Consider the following 13,794-nt stretch of genomic DNA (forward strand, 5'->3'; position numbering starts at 1 on the left):
GAAAGAGTTTGTAAGTTCCATTACATTTCAGAAGGAAATATTTCACTATTCACTTCACTAAACCCTAAAACAAAACAGACATTTAGCTCTTCCATTGATTTTTGGGTAATACTTTGGGTAGGCGTTATCTACAGACATAAATAAGAAGAAGTGTTGAAGAAGTGATGCCATCAAAAAAAGTTTGAGTCAAATGTTGATGTTTCTCCTGCAACATCAACACTAAATGCCATATTGAGCGTGAGAGACAATCTTGTCTGAGTTTATGGTAGCCAGAGCCCATCTACTGGCCAACTACGGTAATGGCATGCTTCGTCACTGATGTAGCCCCAAAACAATATATAGCCTACAGTGTAGTACAGTATTATTATGTATAGTACTTAGTCATAAACACCACTGTGGATCAATCAGTGTATTTACAACATCCAGAAGTTATTTTTAGGACAGGATCATAGGTCAAGGATTTATTAGACCAAAACCTGGATAATTTAAAGCTTTTATAGATACACAGGGAAGCATTTCGATCCCCCGGGGAAAACCCAAAACCAATAAAGTCTTTTTATCCTTGTGAGCGTTTGATGTAAAAAAAAAAATGTAACTTATTATGTAACTGGAGTCTTCCTGGTTCAATAGTTTATCTGATACCTACAATCCAAAATTTACTTAATGTTTGACATAAGAAAAAGTCTCAGATAAGCTGTCAGCACTTGACTTTTAAACCTAGTTTTATGTTGTTGTTTTTTGTTTAATGTGAATAAAACATTAAAACCGTTGTGATATGACAATGTATCATATGATAAATGGAAAAACCGGCCTTCACTGTAACATCAAATATCTAAGGAATTGATAAAATAACTACGATGTGCTGACATTGAGTTAGAAATGTTTAGATGCAGGTTTTAATTAACTGATGGTACCTCCGGTATCTCTAATCAAAATTAATAATATTGATAAACTAACCATAAAAATATTAAATGACGCACTTGGAAGTGCCCCTCAGCGATAACTAGAGCATGTTAGAGAGACTTTCATTTCATGAAAGGGAGTGTCGTTCTAGGAATAGTTACTCTCCAACCATTGTACTTTGCCCTATTCTATGTTATGCAGTGTTGCACTGAATGGATTGTTCCTGAATGGGTTAAGTTGTTCGGATGTTGACATGAACAGGACAGGCAGCTGTCACATAAAGAAACATGATCTTGTGCCCTGATGGTAAAGCATCATTGCAATGCACAGCAGAGTGGGAAACACACACTCTGCTGTGAGGGTTAGTTTATGTTTTTGACTGTAGGATCCTCTTGTCGTTGCATGACACAGTACAGTCTTGTTGGAAAACAGACACCCCCCATGTCAACCAAATCCCCGGCAACAGCTGTGTGCATACAGTTTGTGTGTGTGTGTGTGTGTGTGTGTGTGTGTGTGTGTGTGTGTGTGTGTGTGTGTGTGTGTGTGTGTGTGTGTGTGTGTGTGTGTGTGTGTGTGTGTGTGTGTGTGTGTGTGTGTACCTTGGGCTATTGCCGCACTGAACATTCTTGGGGAACAGCTGTGGAATATTTGACCACTGGCTGCATCAAGATTGTTTAACAGCAGATCTCTTCATTGACAAGTTTCTCATTTGCTGAGTTGCTGATGAATGGGCGCTCATGAAGCTTTATGGATGCCTAATAGGTCCCACTCCTTTATTATAACAAAAACTCATAAACGCTGAGACAGGCAACCTATTATGACTCATTTATGATTTTAAAGCAATTATTTCAAGTTATAAGCATACTTTTCTTGAGTTATTGCTGAACTCTTTCACTCAGCTAGAAAGATGTATGATACCAAGGTCTATTCTAAGAGAGGGAACATAGTGTTACCAATCGTGATCAGTTGGCTGTGACCCAAAAGAATGCCTTTTGAGTAAATCAGGACACAGCGAACTAAAGCATCTAAGGAATGTTTACTGAGTGTGTTGAATCAGTATGGGTTGTATCTAATGGGATGTGACCATTTGAAGCTAAATATACCACTGGGGTCAGTCCTGGTACGGCATATGAGTCATTTAGAGGATTCAGCGCTATTCAACTGTATCACGCTCACAATGTGAATGTATGAGATTATGCATACCGAAACATAAGAGCATTACTCGGCCACACTCCAATGGGATTTTGGGGAAACAGATGCCAATTAGACCATGGCGACTTCCCCTCAATGTAAATTTACATGCAGGCATGAAATATCTAAATCACCACATGTTGCTGATCCCACACAGAGGATCCGCAACATGTCTGAGACTATTTTAGGTCAGCGTCTGCTTCTTAGGTACACTGAGAAAAACAGCCACAATGTATACAAATCTATCCGTTTCACAACTGATATTTGGAGTGCTTTAAGTGTTAACATCAGGAACCACATAATGCTGATACTGGTGATCAAGAACGTACAACCAAACTGTAGAGAGTACATACTTTTCACCTGGTATATGTTGTACCTGAAGTGGAAGAATTGCCCTATACCTCAGACATAATATTTACTAACACATTCCATTGTGATTTGACTTTATATTTAATCATGTACAGTATGTAAAAATACCAAAATCTCATACGATAAGATTAAGAGAGCAGACAGACAGGAAATTCATCTGTAAAAAAATGTGTCTTTGAATACTATTTAACTCCCTAAATTCACAGTGTACAGAGTTACAAACCAGCTAAATACAGTATTGTTTTATGCTATTCGGACAAATACAGATAAGGAAGCTCCCTATGGAGAGATTATTCTGCCTTTGTTGTGAGACATAAAAAAAGTAAGTATAGGCTAATGTTTGAGGATTGTTTGAGTTGAGAGGTGACAGGAAAAAAGTCTCAAAGCGGATCAAACTGGGGATGTTGCGATCACAGTATGGGCATTTTAACCACTAGGCCCCAGATTAAAACAAAATCTCATCAGTTTTCTTTTTCTTATCAATTTAATCTGATCTTTCTGATCAAATCTACAGTCACATAATGTAGATTTAAAGCAGCTAAAGTGAGCTAAACAACACAATGCCAGACAGAAAACAACAACCTAAGCAGAGTTTTTCAGACAGTGGCAAAGAGAGGGACTTATCGAGGAGAAAATGGGAGAGTTTGCTTGTTTGTTCAGGGAAGAGGAACTTCCTGTTTTGGAGCTCAAAGTTGGTTGAAGTGGATACAATGCAGTGGTAGTCTCAGACTGTCTGAGGGTCAGGGGCAAAGGAAATAAACAAAAAAGGCACCAGTTGCATGCAGAAAGTTTTTTAGCACGTAGGCGGTCTATATGGCATCATATGTTCTCAATTTGAGGGCCACCCTTCATCATCACAACTGTCCTTGGTAAAATAAAAAATAAAAACTTCTAAAATTGCTTTCATCTTCCTGCCAATGCACTTGATACAAAATTGGGATGTGCATTACATACACACATGTTGCAGCTTTGTCAGACAAATGTTAAAAAACAAGTTCTCAAACACATATTTTAAACACACACACACACACACACACATATATATATATATATATATATATATATATATATATATATATATATATATATATATATATATATATAGAGAGAGAGAGAGAGAGAGAGAGAGAGAGAGAGAGATCATGTCAGCAATAGGCCAACACGCATTTTTACTTGTCATTGTAGGAAATCCAGGTGTAAATAATGAAATTAATGATGGCTGAATTCCATTTAGCTGCTTTGATTTTCTTCCTGGTATTGTGCATGCTGGCCCACTCTCACTCTCACTGGAACACTTGAATAGAACAGAGCCATTGTTAGTGTAATTAGTAACACATGTGCATTTCCTACTATAAAAGTGTGTGCTGTGAGAAAGGCCTATTTATAAACAAAGGTACAAGCTGAATATTTGCCTACATGAGATTTACTGTGTTATTTAGAATAACTACAATTTCCAAAAGCACTCAGTCGATTGACGACAAAAAGGTGACGCTCCGAGCTTTGCTGGAAACCAGTGATTTTCATGTACGTATGGTGGCAACAGTGAAGTGGTTCACTGGAGTCTCTCCTATTCCAGCACCATGGACAGAGTTCTGCCACTGAGCAGCCTGTGGTTTCTCAGTTGACACAGTAAAGAGTGTTTATTTCTTTACCTAACATTAGTTAATCATTAATCAGCATTTGCGTGTTCATCATATAATCTTTATCTCTTTCTGTTTTACAGCATAGTATGCTATTGTTTATTGTTGCTGTTGGTGCCACTCTGCGACTAGGATGTAGAAATGCCTCAAGTTAAAATGAATCACCATATCATCAACCTCCAATGGGCGCATGTAATTTCCGATGATTGACCTTAGACTGGCCTGTTACTTCCTGCCATTTCTCCTCTCTGTTTTTTTGGACCAACATGAATGTTGAAAATGTTTCCTGTTTTGCTGTGTAGGACACAGACAACCATTGAAATCCATTGAGTTCAGTAAGAAGAGTAATGTAGAGACAAGAATGAAACAGATAGTGTGCAAGTGAACATTATGACAACAATGCCAAATCAGGGTTTTACAGAACCCCCACTAAAACTTTTAACCTACATTATTAAAGTATATTATAAAAAAAGATCAAATATAATAAAAGTAAAGGACAGGATTTTCTTTTTTTTTCAAGTCAGAACTCTGGAGAAGCGACAAAGAAGCTTTAAAGCAGAGTTCGATGAAAGACTGATACCACTGTGGGAAGCTACAGTAGCAGCTGCTAGCTTAGCATAAAGACTAGAAGCAAAGGGAAACAGCTAGCCTGGCTCCATGCAAATCAGTTTAAATACTTGTGTAAAGGTGAGATGTCACAGCTGACTGAAGTATGAGCATTGCATAACTGTGTCAGACAGTGTCCACTATTCTACTGTGGATGCAGACAGCCTATATGCGATACTGTCTGGAAGGCATACTGTGGTTGTGTTAGATCCAAAAGATGGCTTTTCTCCAGAAAAAAAAGTTGAAGAAGTATGACAGTAATGAAATGAAATGCAACCAAGCAGGAACATCTACTATAGAAATTAGAGCCACATTAACACTTGAGTCTTATCATGCATCATCGTTATTTAATCAGACTGAGAGAGCAGGTCAGTTCGCTACAGCTTTATTCATTAGATAACAGATAAATCAGCTCTCGTTTTCTTCAGCTCTAGTCCTCATCTGAATTCTTTCAGAGGCACTCATGGATGGTATGTGCAGCGCAAAACGCTGCATTCTTTCAACAGATCCTTATGATAACGCAGGCTGTGCTGCCTTTGAGTAGCAAGGGAAGTTATTATTAATGCGAGCCTTGAATTCCTGGGCCATTCATCCGTCTCAGGCCTCCTTTTGAACTCAGAAATGTGTTTGCTTGTCACAGAATAGAATCACACATGCCGCCTAAAAGTTATTTTTTTCTTCAAAGTATCCTTCACGTTTAGTTTCTTATCAGTCATTTACAAAGTGCGCCTTCATACAGCAAACAAAGAAGCTCATGAATTAGAAAATAAGACAAAAACAAGATGACATTTTCTTTTTGTTTTTTAGTCTTCATTTATTTTTATTATTAAGACTTTGACAGATATTGAGAATGATACAGGCTCAATTCTAATTGCTTTACACTTTTGCACACAATCATCTTAAATACAGAAATATAATAATATACAATATTATTATTATTAGTAGTATATAATATATATATAATAAACCTTTTTAACATCACAAAATCACTCATAACAAAAGTAATTCTACAATTGTAAAATGAAAACATTTATTTGACATTTTACAAAAGAATGAGTAAAAACATGCAATGTATGTGAGACATTCCTGAACATGTATGTACAGTATACAAATCCATTTTCCTCTGGTACATCCTTCTATATCAGTGCTGGCCTGGCCTGTCTGTATAGTGACACACAGACAACCTTACAGAGCAGACGGCCAGAGTCAAACATGACTGCAGGCACAGCGTTCTCTTAACACGATAGTAGCTCCTCTCAGTGCTGATCTTCCACATCATTTTCCATGATGTGTTTGCAGAACTCTGTCACGTTTTCCACCCTCTATTCCCGGGTACAAACAGACATCTTAGCGGCGCTTCAGGCCTTCCTGCGTCCGACAACATCTTTCAGCAGCCCTTTGTTCCCCCTATCTATCAAAGGAGTGTCATTTGTTCAGGTGCTCGCTGCTCTCTTTCTCTCACTCTCGCCGCCTCAGCTGGCACATTGTTCAGCGAGTGCTCTTCCTCTGAGAGGACTCATCTCTGTCTGAATCAGCTGAATCCTGAGCTCTCTTGGAACTGCTGGCTGCAGCTCTGAGGGCCAAAAAGTCAGTCTCATAATCAAAACTATGATCAAAATGTCAGTGACTTTGAAATCCAGGCTCACCCTGAAATTGCAGTTTATCACTTTAAATGTTTTATTGATATTGCTGCGGTTAGAGAACACCCCGCTTAAATAAAAGCATCCAACACTATTTCTTGTTTATGCTCTCAGTTACCTAAAGCATCTTATCTTTACAAGCTCACTAAATGTTTTATGTTACAAGAAAACAGTGAACCACATCAGCAGATATCATTTCTGTAAAGGTTTCAAAATGTCATGGTTTAAACATGAGGCCTTGCTGGCCTCACACGAAGCCCCCTGTCTCGGTCTGTCATTCTCTTTCTCCAATTTTTCTAGCCGATGACAGCATTTGTTTGTTATTTCTAGGAAACTAGAATTCTCAACATGGCTTTTCATTGCTTTTACACTCCCACGCACTTTACTCCTTCAGCCCTCAGAGCCAATCAGAAACAAGTATTTGTGCACCAGCCTAAGATTGTTGTGCTCCCTCAGGCCTCAGCTGTATTGTCTTGGTGCTCACACCCCCTAACAATCAGGACTTACAGAACACAGTATAAACACATTTAGGCTAATAATAGCACTGCAGTGAAATGACTCCTTGTCCTCCACAAAGGGCACTAATACATGCCTTTACTAACTAAGCAATTAGGATGGAGGCTACCAGATCTGGGTTAAAACATTCACAACTCTCCACTAATGCTTGAAGGCTGTGTGGGATGCTCGCGCCCCGACTCACCTGTGATGGCAGAAGTTGGTACAGGTTTGATCGTCACGGTTGGCACAGCTGCAGCGGCCAGTGGACCTTCTGCGTCGGGACAAAGCGCTGCCTAGCCCATAAACTATTGTTTTACTGCAGATAGAAAGGTACACTTAGTGCCAATATACATGAAATAAACATTCTGCAGACTTTGCTCTTTGATACCTTTCTGCACCACTGCCCATTTAATTATACAATGATAATGACAGTCTATGTTTATTTTGTAGATATTGGCCTCAAAGTAAGTATGCAGCATTTGTGTGTGTGTGTGTGTGTGTGTTTGTGTGTGTGTGTGTGTTAGTAGTTATAGTTTAATTCATTACCTTTTTTCCAACTTCAAATTATGTTCCTAAAGCAAAACTTTGTCAACATCTGTTTTGTCTAACAAAAGAAATGTCTCATCTAGTGGACTGAAATGCAATTGATCTTATTATTCTAGTACCAAAAGGTTAAATTATCATGTGCAATTTATATAACAAAAGATCGATACTTGGCGTCAGTGTCGATACAGTATTACCACAGAAAATAGAATGATACTATGCTGCATTGGTTTTTTACCCCACCCCTAGTGTGTGTGTGTGTGTGTGTGTGTGTGTGTGTGTCTCGTTTGTGTCCCTAGGTGGCTTGTCCTCATGCTCACCTGGGCGTGTTGATCCAGATGATATCTATGTGGCAGAAGTAGTGGCATTCAGAGTCCAACAGGTTGCTGCAGGCGCAGCGCTTGGTCCTCACTCTCTGTGCTGGGACCCAGTCACCAGCCTCCACTTCTGGCTGTTTCATCACCGGAAGACTTAAACCTAGTGCGAGACCAAGAGCCACTCAGTAACAGTGATCCAAATGCAGCATCAACTCCAAACTCTCAGTGGCCTCTGCCTTTACTCTTTTCCGCTTTAACTGTTTCTCAAAACACAAAACAGATAGAGTAGGTGTACATCACCAGTCTACTATGTATATCATTTGCAAGTGAGAACATAACAACAGCTCATCAATGATTCTTTCTTTCTGCAAAACTCATTATTCACATTGCATTTGTTAACAGTGAGCAAACTTATTATACGGCAATGTATAAATTCCTTTAATTCCTTTATGCTATGCCTGCATGAAATATGGAAAACACTGCCTACTACTACTACTTGTACTTGAGGTATCACCGTAATAAATCACAAACTGTATGTCAACATTTAGCAACTGCAAAAAAAATCTCATTGACGTGAAATTAGAAGCTTTTGTGTGATAAATGGATCATTTTATGTTTCCTGTGCTTGCCAAAACATGTATGTGCACCAACATATAGTGATGACCATTGTGAACAGTGTGATTGAGATTAAAGTGTTGCAACCCAGTATGTGAGTCTACACTGCTGACAAAAACAAAATAGCATGGCAAGTTTTTTTTCTCTCTCTTCTAGCATAACTGAGAAAGGTGAATTTCATGCATATCCCACCAAAACAATACATAATATATATATATATATATATATATATATATATATATATATATATATATATATATATATATATATATATATATATATATAAAATAGATAAAATTGTCAAAAAAGTAATTAAAAAAAGTAGACTCACCATCCTCTATGGAAGCCCAAAGAGTAATGAGAAGAAGAACGCTGGTGTGAGTAGACATAGTTGATAGCAGATGGATGAAGCTCTGCAGAGAGATTATCCATACAGTAACAGCTGTGTTTCTAACGTGCTGTTGCTGCTGCTGCTGCTTGTCTGCAGGTGTCTGAGCTCTGTCACTCTCTTATACCTCACATGATGTCATGACAAAAGCTCCACCCACGGCTGCTTGCTACAGAGCCACAGACCCCAGGGTGTTCCAACCTGTGACACATTCCAGGATTATCTGATGCTTTGTAGCCTCTCTGTGACACCGATGTCACCTGCTGAGTGACATTTATGTCTGCTGCTTGCATTTGAATGAGTCTCTTTCCTCTCCCTATACATGAGATTTGAGCAGGAGGAAGAGAGGGATGGAGGAAGAGATACGGTCAGAGGGATTACCTAATATGCTAGAGTAGAGAGATGGAGGCTGGTGGATCCTGACATGAATATGCTCTAAAAAGTGATGGAAGTGGACCGAGGCAAAGGATCCCAACAGTGATCCCTGGGAACACACGTGGGAAGCGATAAGAGAGAGATGCAATGATATGCTGGGATACAATGGAGACATTTTAAATTGGGTTTTCCCTAAACCAGTTTCTCTATTGGAACACAAATACATCAATGAAAGGTTAGTACTGATATCCAGACCCAAATATGTAAATCAAAGGAACATTTTCGTTTTCAACAATTTAACTTGTGAAACTACTAATACAAAGACTGCCACTAGTCAGTCTGACCTTTGAATGTATTCTGAAACAGTATCAACATGTATATGGATGAACAAACCTTTAAAAAAACTGTTGGACTTTCCAGGGACTATTATTTATTTATTTATTTTCTTACATTATTAAGTAAGTTACATGCAGTAACTCATAAATCTATTGCACAATTTGGACTTAATACTGAAAGTGGAAATTATCAATGTGTTTTTAATAACAATGAATCAAATGACTAGTTAAAATCAATGTGACAATCTGCAGATTCAGAAAATAATCCCCTCAGCTTCATAAGAAGTTTCAGCTCATTGTTTATCCGTCTGGTCTGCAGCGTTACAATTTTGATTTACTCTCACCGCTCTCACATACTTGTTTTTGGCCGCAGCAGACAGCTGTTTTCAGCAAAAAATCTCTAAAAACCCACTGTAAACTATCTGCTCAGCACCAAACAGCAGATACAGTTAGAGACTAGCTGGTGAACATAGTGGAGTTTTTATCAGCTAAAGAAACAGATAATTTCCTCAGGAGTTGGTGGAGACCAAAAACAGAGCTAAAAGAGAGTGAATATTGGATTTACATTCATCATACGACCAGAACTTCACCAAATGAATGACGCTATTGCTCAGTAACGGCTGGATGTGTAAATTAGCAACTGTTTGCTAACAAATTTGACACATCAATTTAAAAGGCGTTTCTGCTGTAACCAGTGGCAAAAAAAAAAAAAACAGTCATTGTAGTGACTCTCACAAAAGAAGTTACATTTGACTAAATTGATGTCTCCATGATGGGCGGTGAAGGCCCGCACACAGATAAGCGTGCAGCTCTAACTAGGAACACTGCCTACAGGCAGCATTGTTTCATGTCATGTCCCACCCACATGGTGCCCCAGTGTGCAGGTCAGCCATACAGATAGCCAAATAGCAGCCTTTACTCATGTAAATACAGTAAATGCATGTTCAGATTAGTGGCGTGAATATTATCTTCACTTCATTAATTTCCCTAAAGATGACAGATGTCACTTTTCTCATCGGCAATTAGACTAAAGAATATGAATATTAGGAGTAAATCTGGCATTATTTTTTAAATGTTTTGTCCAGTGGAGATAACACGAGCATGAAGCAGGCTGTGTGTTTGGTAAGAATATAGATTGTAAGATGGATGTGTAGCCTAAACACAGTTTCTTTTGTTCAGTAATACAAGGGCTGAAAAAATCCAGTTAATTTGTCACAAACCCTTCTATTGATAGTGTTTACTAAAAGTCTTATAATGCACTTTCCATGAAACCTGACACCTGAACATATAGAACACAGAAGAGAGCAGACTGTACTTTTCCTATGTGCACAGGGCATGTCCAGTGCACAAAAACATGTGCCAATGAAAACGTGTTGCAAAACAGAGAAGAGGACAAATTAAAGCAACACCAAAGAACCTTTCCTCTTCAGTCCCCCTACAGGTTGGAAGCGGAATTGTCCATTACCGTTCTCATTCGAACTCCAGATCCGCTACCCGATCTGGCAAACTCACGTAGTGCGGTTTTAGCAGATAGAGGGCTGCAAAGCGAATGCAGAAGTGCCGTTCACCCTATTACGAGTTGATGAACCACTGAAACGATTTTGGAAACATTATTTTAAGGTACAAAATAATCTTTGATGTTGCTTTAAAAATTAAAATGGTTTTGCTATTCAAAATACTTTCACATACTGTTTTGTGCTTACACTTTAAGCTTAAGTTCACAAATCACCTCAGTCTGTTCCTACATCTTTCTTCCAAGACTCCCAGAAGAAGACTGAGATACTATTGAGTTGTTCAGGATATTCTAGTGTCTAATGTATAATCTGCCAGACTTCCTGTGTGGAGGGAGACAACAACAACAACATTTTCCACTCACGTAAAGACTTGTGCAATTTGTGACATGGCGATGACATTGCCAAAGTGCATCACAATGGATAGATTTTTCAACACATTCTTGCACCAGAGGTTCAGTTCCCTCAGGAGCACAGATGTGTCCCTCTCCACAGGCATCACATCACATTAGGCAGTCCTGAAAAATGGATAGCCAGTATAAGTGAGAGTCAGAGAGTCTCTTTTCATTCAGCCACACCCGGATGTGTTTTGCCAGCTTTTGTCCTAGAAGCAGGTGTTTTTTTAAATTAGCAACCTTACCTCCTCAGTTAACTCCTTAAAATACAATCTCCCTCCAACCCCTCCGGCTCTGTGTGGTCAGCATGTACAGGGCTTTAAAAGAGGAAGAATGATCATTCATTTCAAACTATTTTGTATATAGGTGTCTAAAAATACAAGCGCCTCCCCATTGCCTGTTTTGTAACATTTTCTATGGAATGTCAAGACACAGCAGCAATCATGTTCTGGCTTTTTGTCAACACACTCGCTGGCTGTGCCTGAGTCAGTTTTACGCAATTCACGTCTGGCTGTGCTGTTAAACATTGTTGAATGGAAAACACTGCAAGGATAGGAGTGATACATTTATGTGAATATTGTTTTATATTCCTAGAGCTGGATGTGCCAGACTGGAGTGCTTTAAATAGTTTAGACACTTATATGATATATTGATGGAGGGTTTCATCTTCGTAGAATCAAAAGCAGCCTCTGGAAGAGATACATGTGTCCTTATATTAAAAAATGGGCATTTTCAGGAAACAGAGAATTAATCTACATTTAAACCATCCATAGTTCCTGAAGTTGATAGACAGGTTGTTCAAGTTCAAGTTGGTTCAGAGTAGATAAGAATAATTTCTTTGGAAAGGTGTGTGTCACCTCTTGACCCCAATCGAAAGTAAAAGCAATACAACCAGAATGTCAAATGACACCAATGGGTGTTGGTGATTTAGTAAGGACATCTAGTGGTACTACTAAAGGCATACATCTGTCTTGTTGCTCCCACAATAGAGAAAAGCTTAGTAGTTTAATTATGACAGTGTGAGTTTATCCTTGCTATTCAACCCTGGCCACATACTGGCAGGTGATGAAATAAAGGAAAACCTAACACCTAAAGAAATGAGTGGGGAAGCATCATACAAGCAGATGCTTTGATGGCCCTGGGGGCACAAGGGTCAGAGAATAGGTTGGTGAGTATGAGAAAAAGGATGTGAATCATATACCATGGCAGTAAGAGTCACTAAATAGAATCCCTACTAAACACCCATGGGACATTTTGGAGTGGCATGTTAGACAGTAGCGCTCTCACCCCATCATCAAAACACCAAATTGGGGAATATCTTTTGGAAGAATGCTGTACAATCAACTGGAGAATTCATGCCGCGATAAAGCAATTCGGGCAAAGAAACAGGTCATCCACCTGTAGTGGCATCTTTGTCCCAATATTCTTTTTGTTATGTCTCCACAGAGATTTGGAATGCAATTCATATTTTAAAGAAAAATCAGCATTTTAAAGGACACATTTAACATTTTGACACAAAACGTCTTGTTTTTAAGAGGAGGGAAAAAGGAAAACACAACTTTCCTAAAGGGAGAACACACATTTGAAAGGGCCGTAGCTCACCACGTTATCACATGGGGGCTGCAAAGTACAACCAAACCAAGACCATGAAATACCACAAAACTGTTCCACATACAACAAACAGCCACATGCAACCACGAGCTGCATCACAAAATAACACCAAAAGATCTATCTCAAGTAGCACAAAGTAGTTTATTCTTTGTGACTGCATACAGCCTCAGTCACACACCCAGTAACACCTTCTTGTGTTCTACCCAAAGCAAGTTAACAACCCCTCATACAGTCGTAGATGTTTATCATGTAGTTTTGATGTTTTCTTTGTCCACGTTCCAACTTCACTATTCTCTTGTTGAAAACCAATCCAAGGTGGTTAATAACCATTTGTCCTAAACCTCTCGCACTATAACAAAAAACAAAGTACAAACTCCATTTGAGCAAAAGCATGATACTGTACACATGGCACAATGGAAGAAAGGCACAACCTCAAGGGAGTCTGGTGCATTTTTTATTTCTTCAATGACTAGAAATTTTGCTGTGTGTGAAATCTGCAGGGCACTTAATCCTCAGGTACCAGCCAAACGCAATCCCTATTCTTTGCCATCAATTCAAGTCACATGAACATCATGAAAAAGACACAGATGTAACAAAAAACATCCTTTTTCCAATAAAAAAAAAGTTAAAAAAAAAAGATCATTGTCATCAAATAACAATAAATAAGGAGCACTCTTCCCTGTACAGAGATATATTCTAATCTAAAATCTTTTGTAATAAAAAATAGAACTTCAGTGCATTTCCTTTGACACGCTTCTGCTTCTCCTTCAATACCGCTACGACTCGACTCTCTCTGTTACCCTGGCTTTAACGCAATGGCCTTTAGAACAGAAACAATCAAAACACCAAATATTAAC

At 38.7% G+C, this 13,794-nt stretch overlaps 1 protein-coding gene across 1 annotated transcript; it reads right to left on the bottom strand.

Annotated features, from left to right (window-relative positions):
• Positions 1-5,644: 5,644 nt before the first annotated feature.
• LOC120561629 (endothelin-2) lies at positions 5,645-11,916 on the bottom strand. Its single transcript, XM_039804792.1, has 6 exons — positions 11,572-11,916; positions 11,297-11,449; positions 8,654-9,194; positions 7,711-7,867; positions 7,050-7,163; positions 5,645-6,282 (listed from the first exon to the last, which is right to left on the bottom strand). Exons 3-6 carry the CDS (start codon positions 8,709-8,711, stop codon positions 6,198-6,200), a joined length of 414 nt encoding a protein of 137 aa, XP_039660726.1. The 5' UTR covers positions 8,712-9,194; positions 11,297-11,449; positions 11,572-11,916; the 3' UTR covers positions 5,645-6,197.
• Between the last annotated feature and the right edge of the window lie 1,878 nt (positions 11,917-13,794).

This window comes from Perca fluviatilis, chromosome 7 (genome assembly GCF_010015445.1).
Source record: "Perca fluviatilis chromosome 7, GENO_Pfluv_1.0, whole genome shotgun sequence".
In the NCBI taxonomy this organism is placed as follows: domain Eukaryota; kingdom Metazoa; phylum Chordata; class Actinopteri; order Perciformes; family Percidae; genus Perca; species Perca fluviatilis.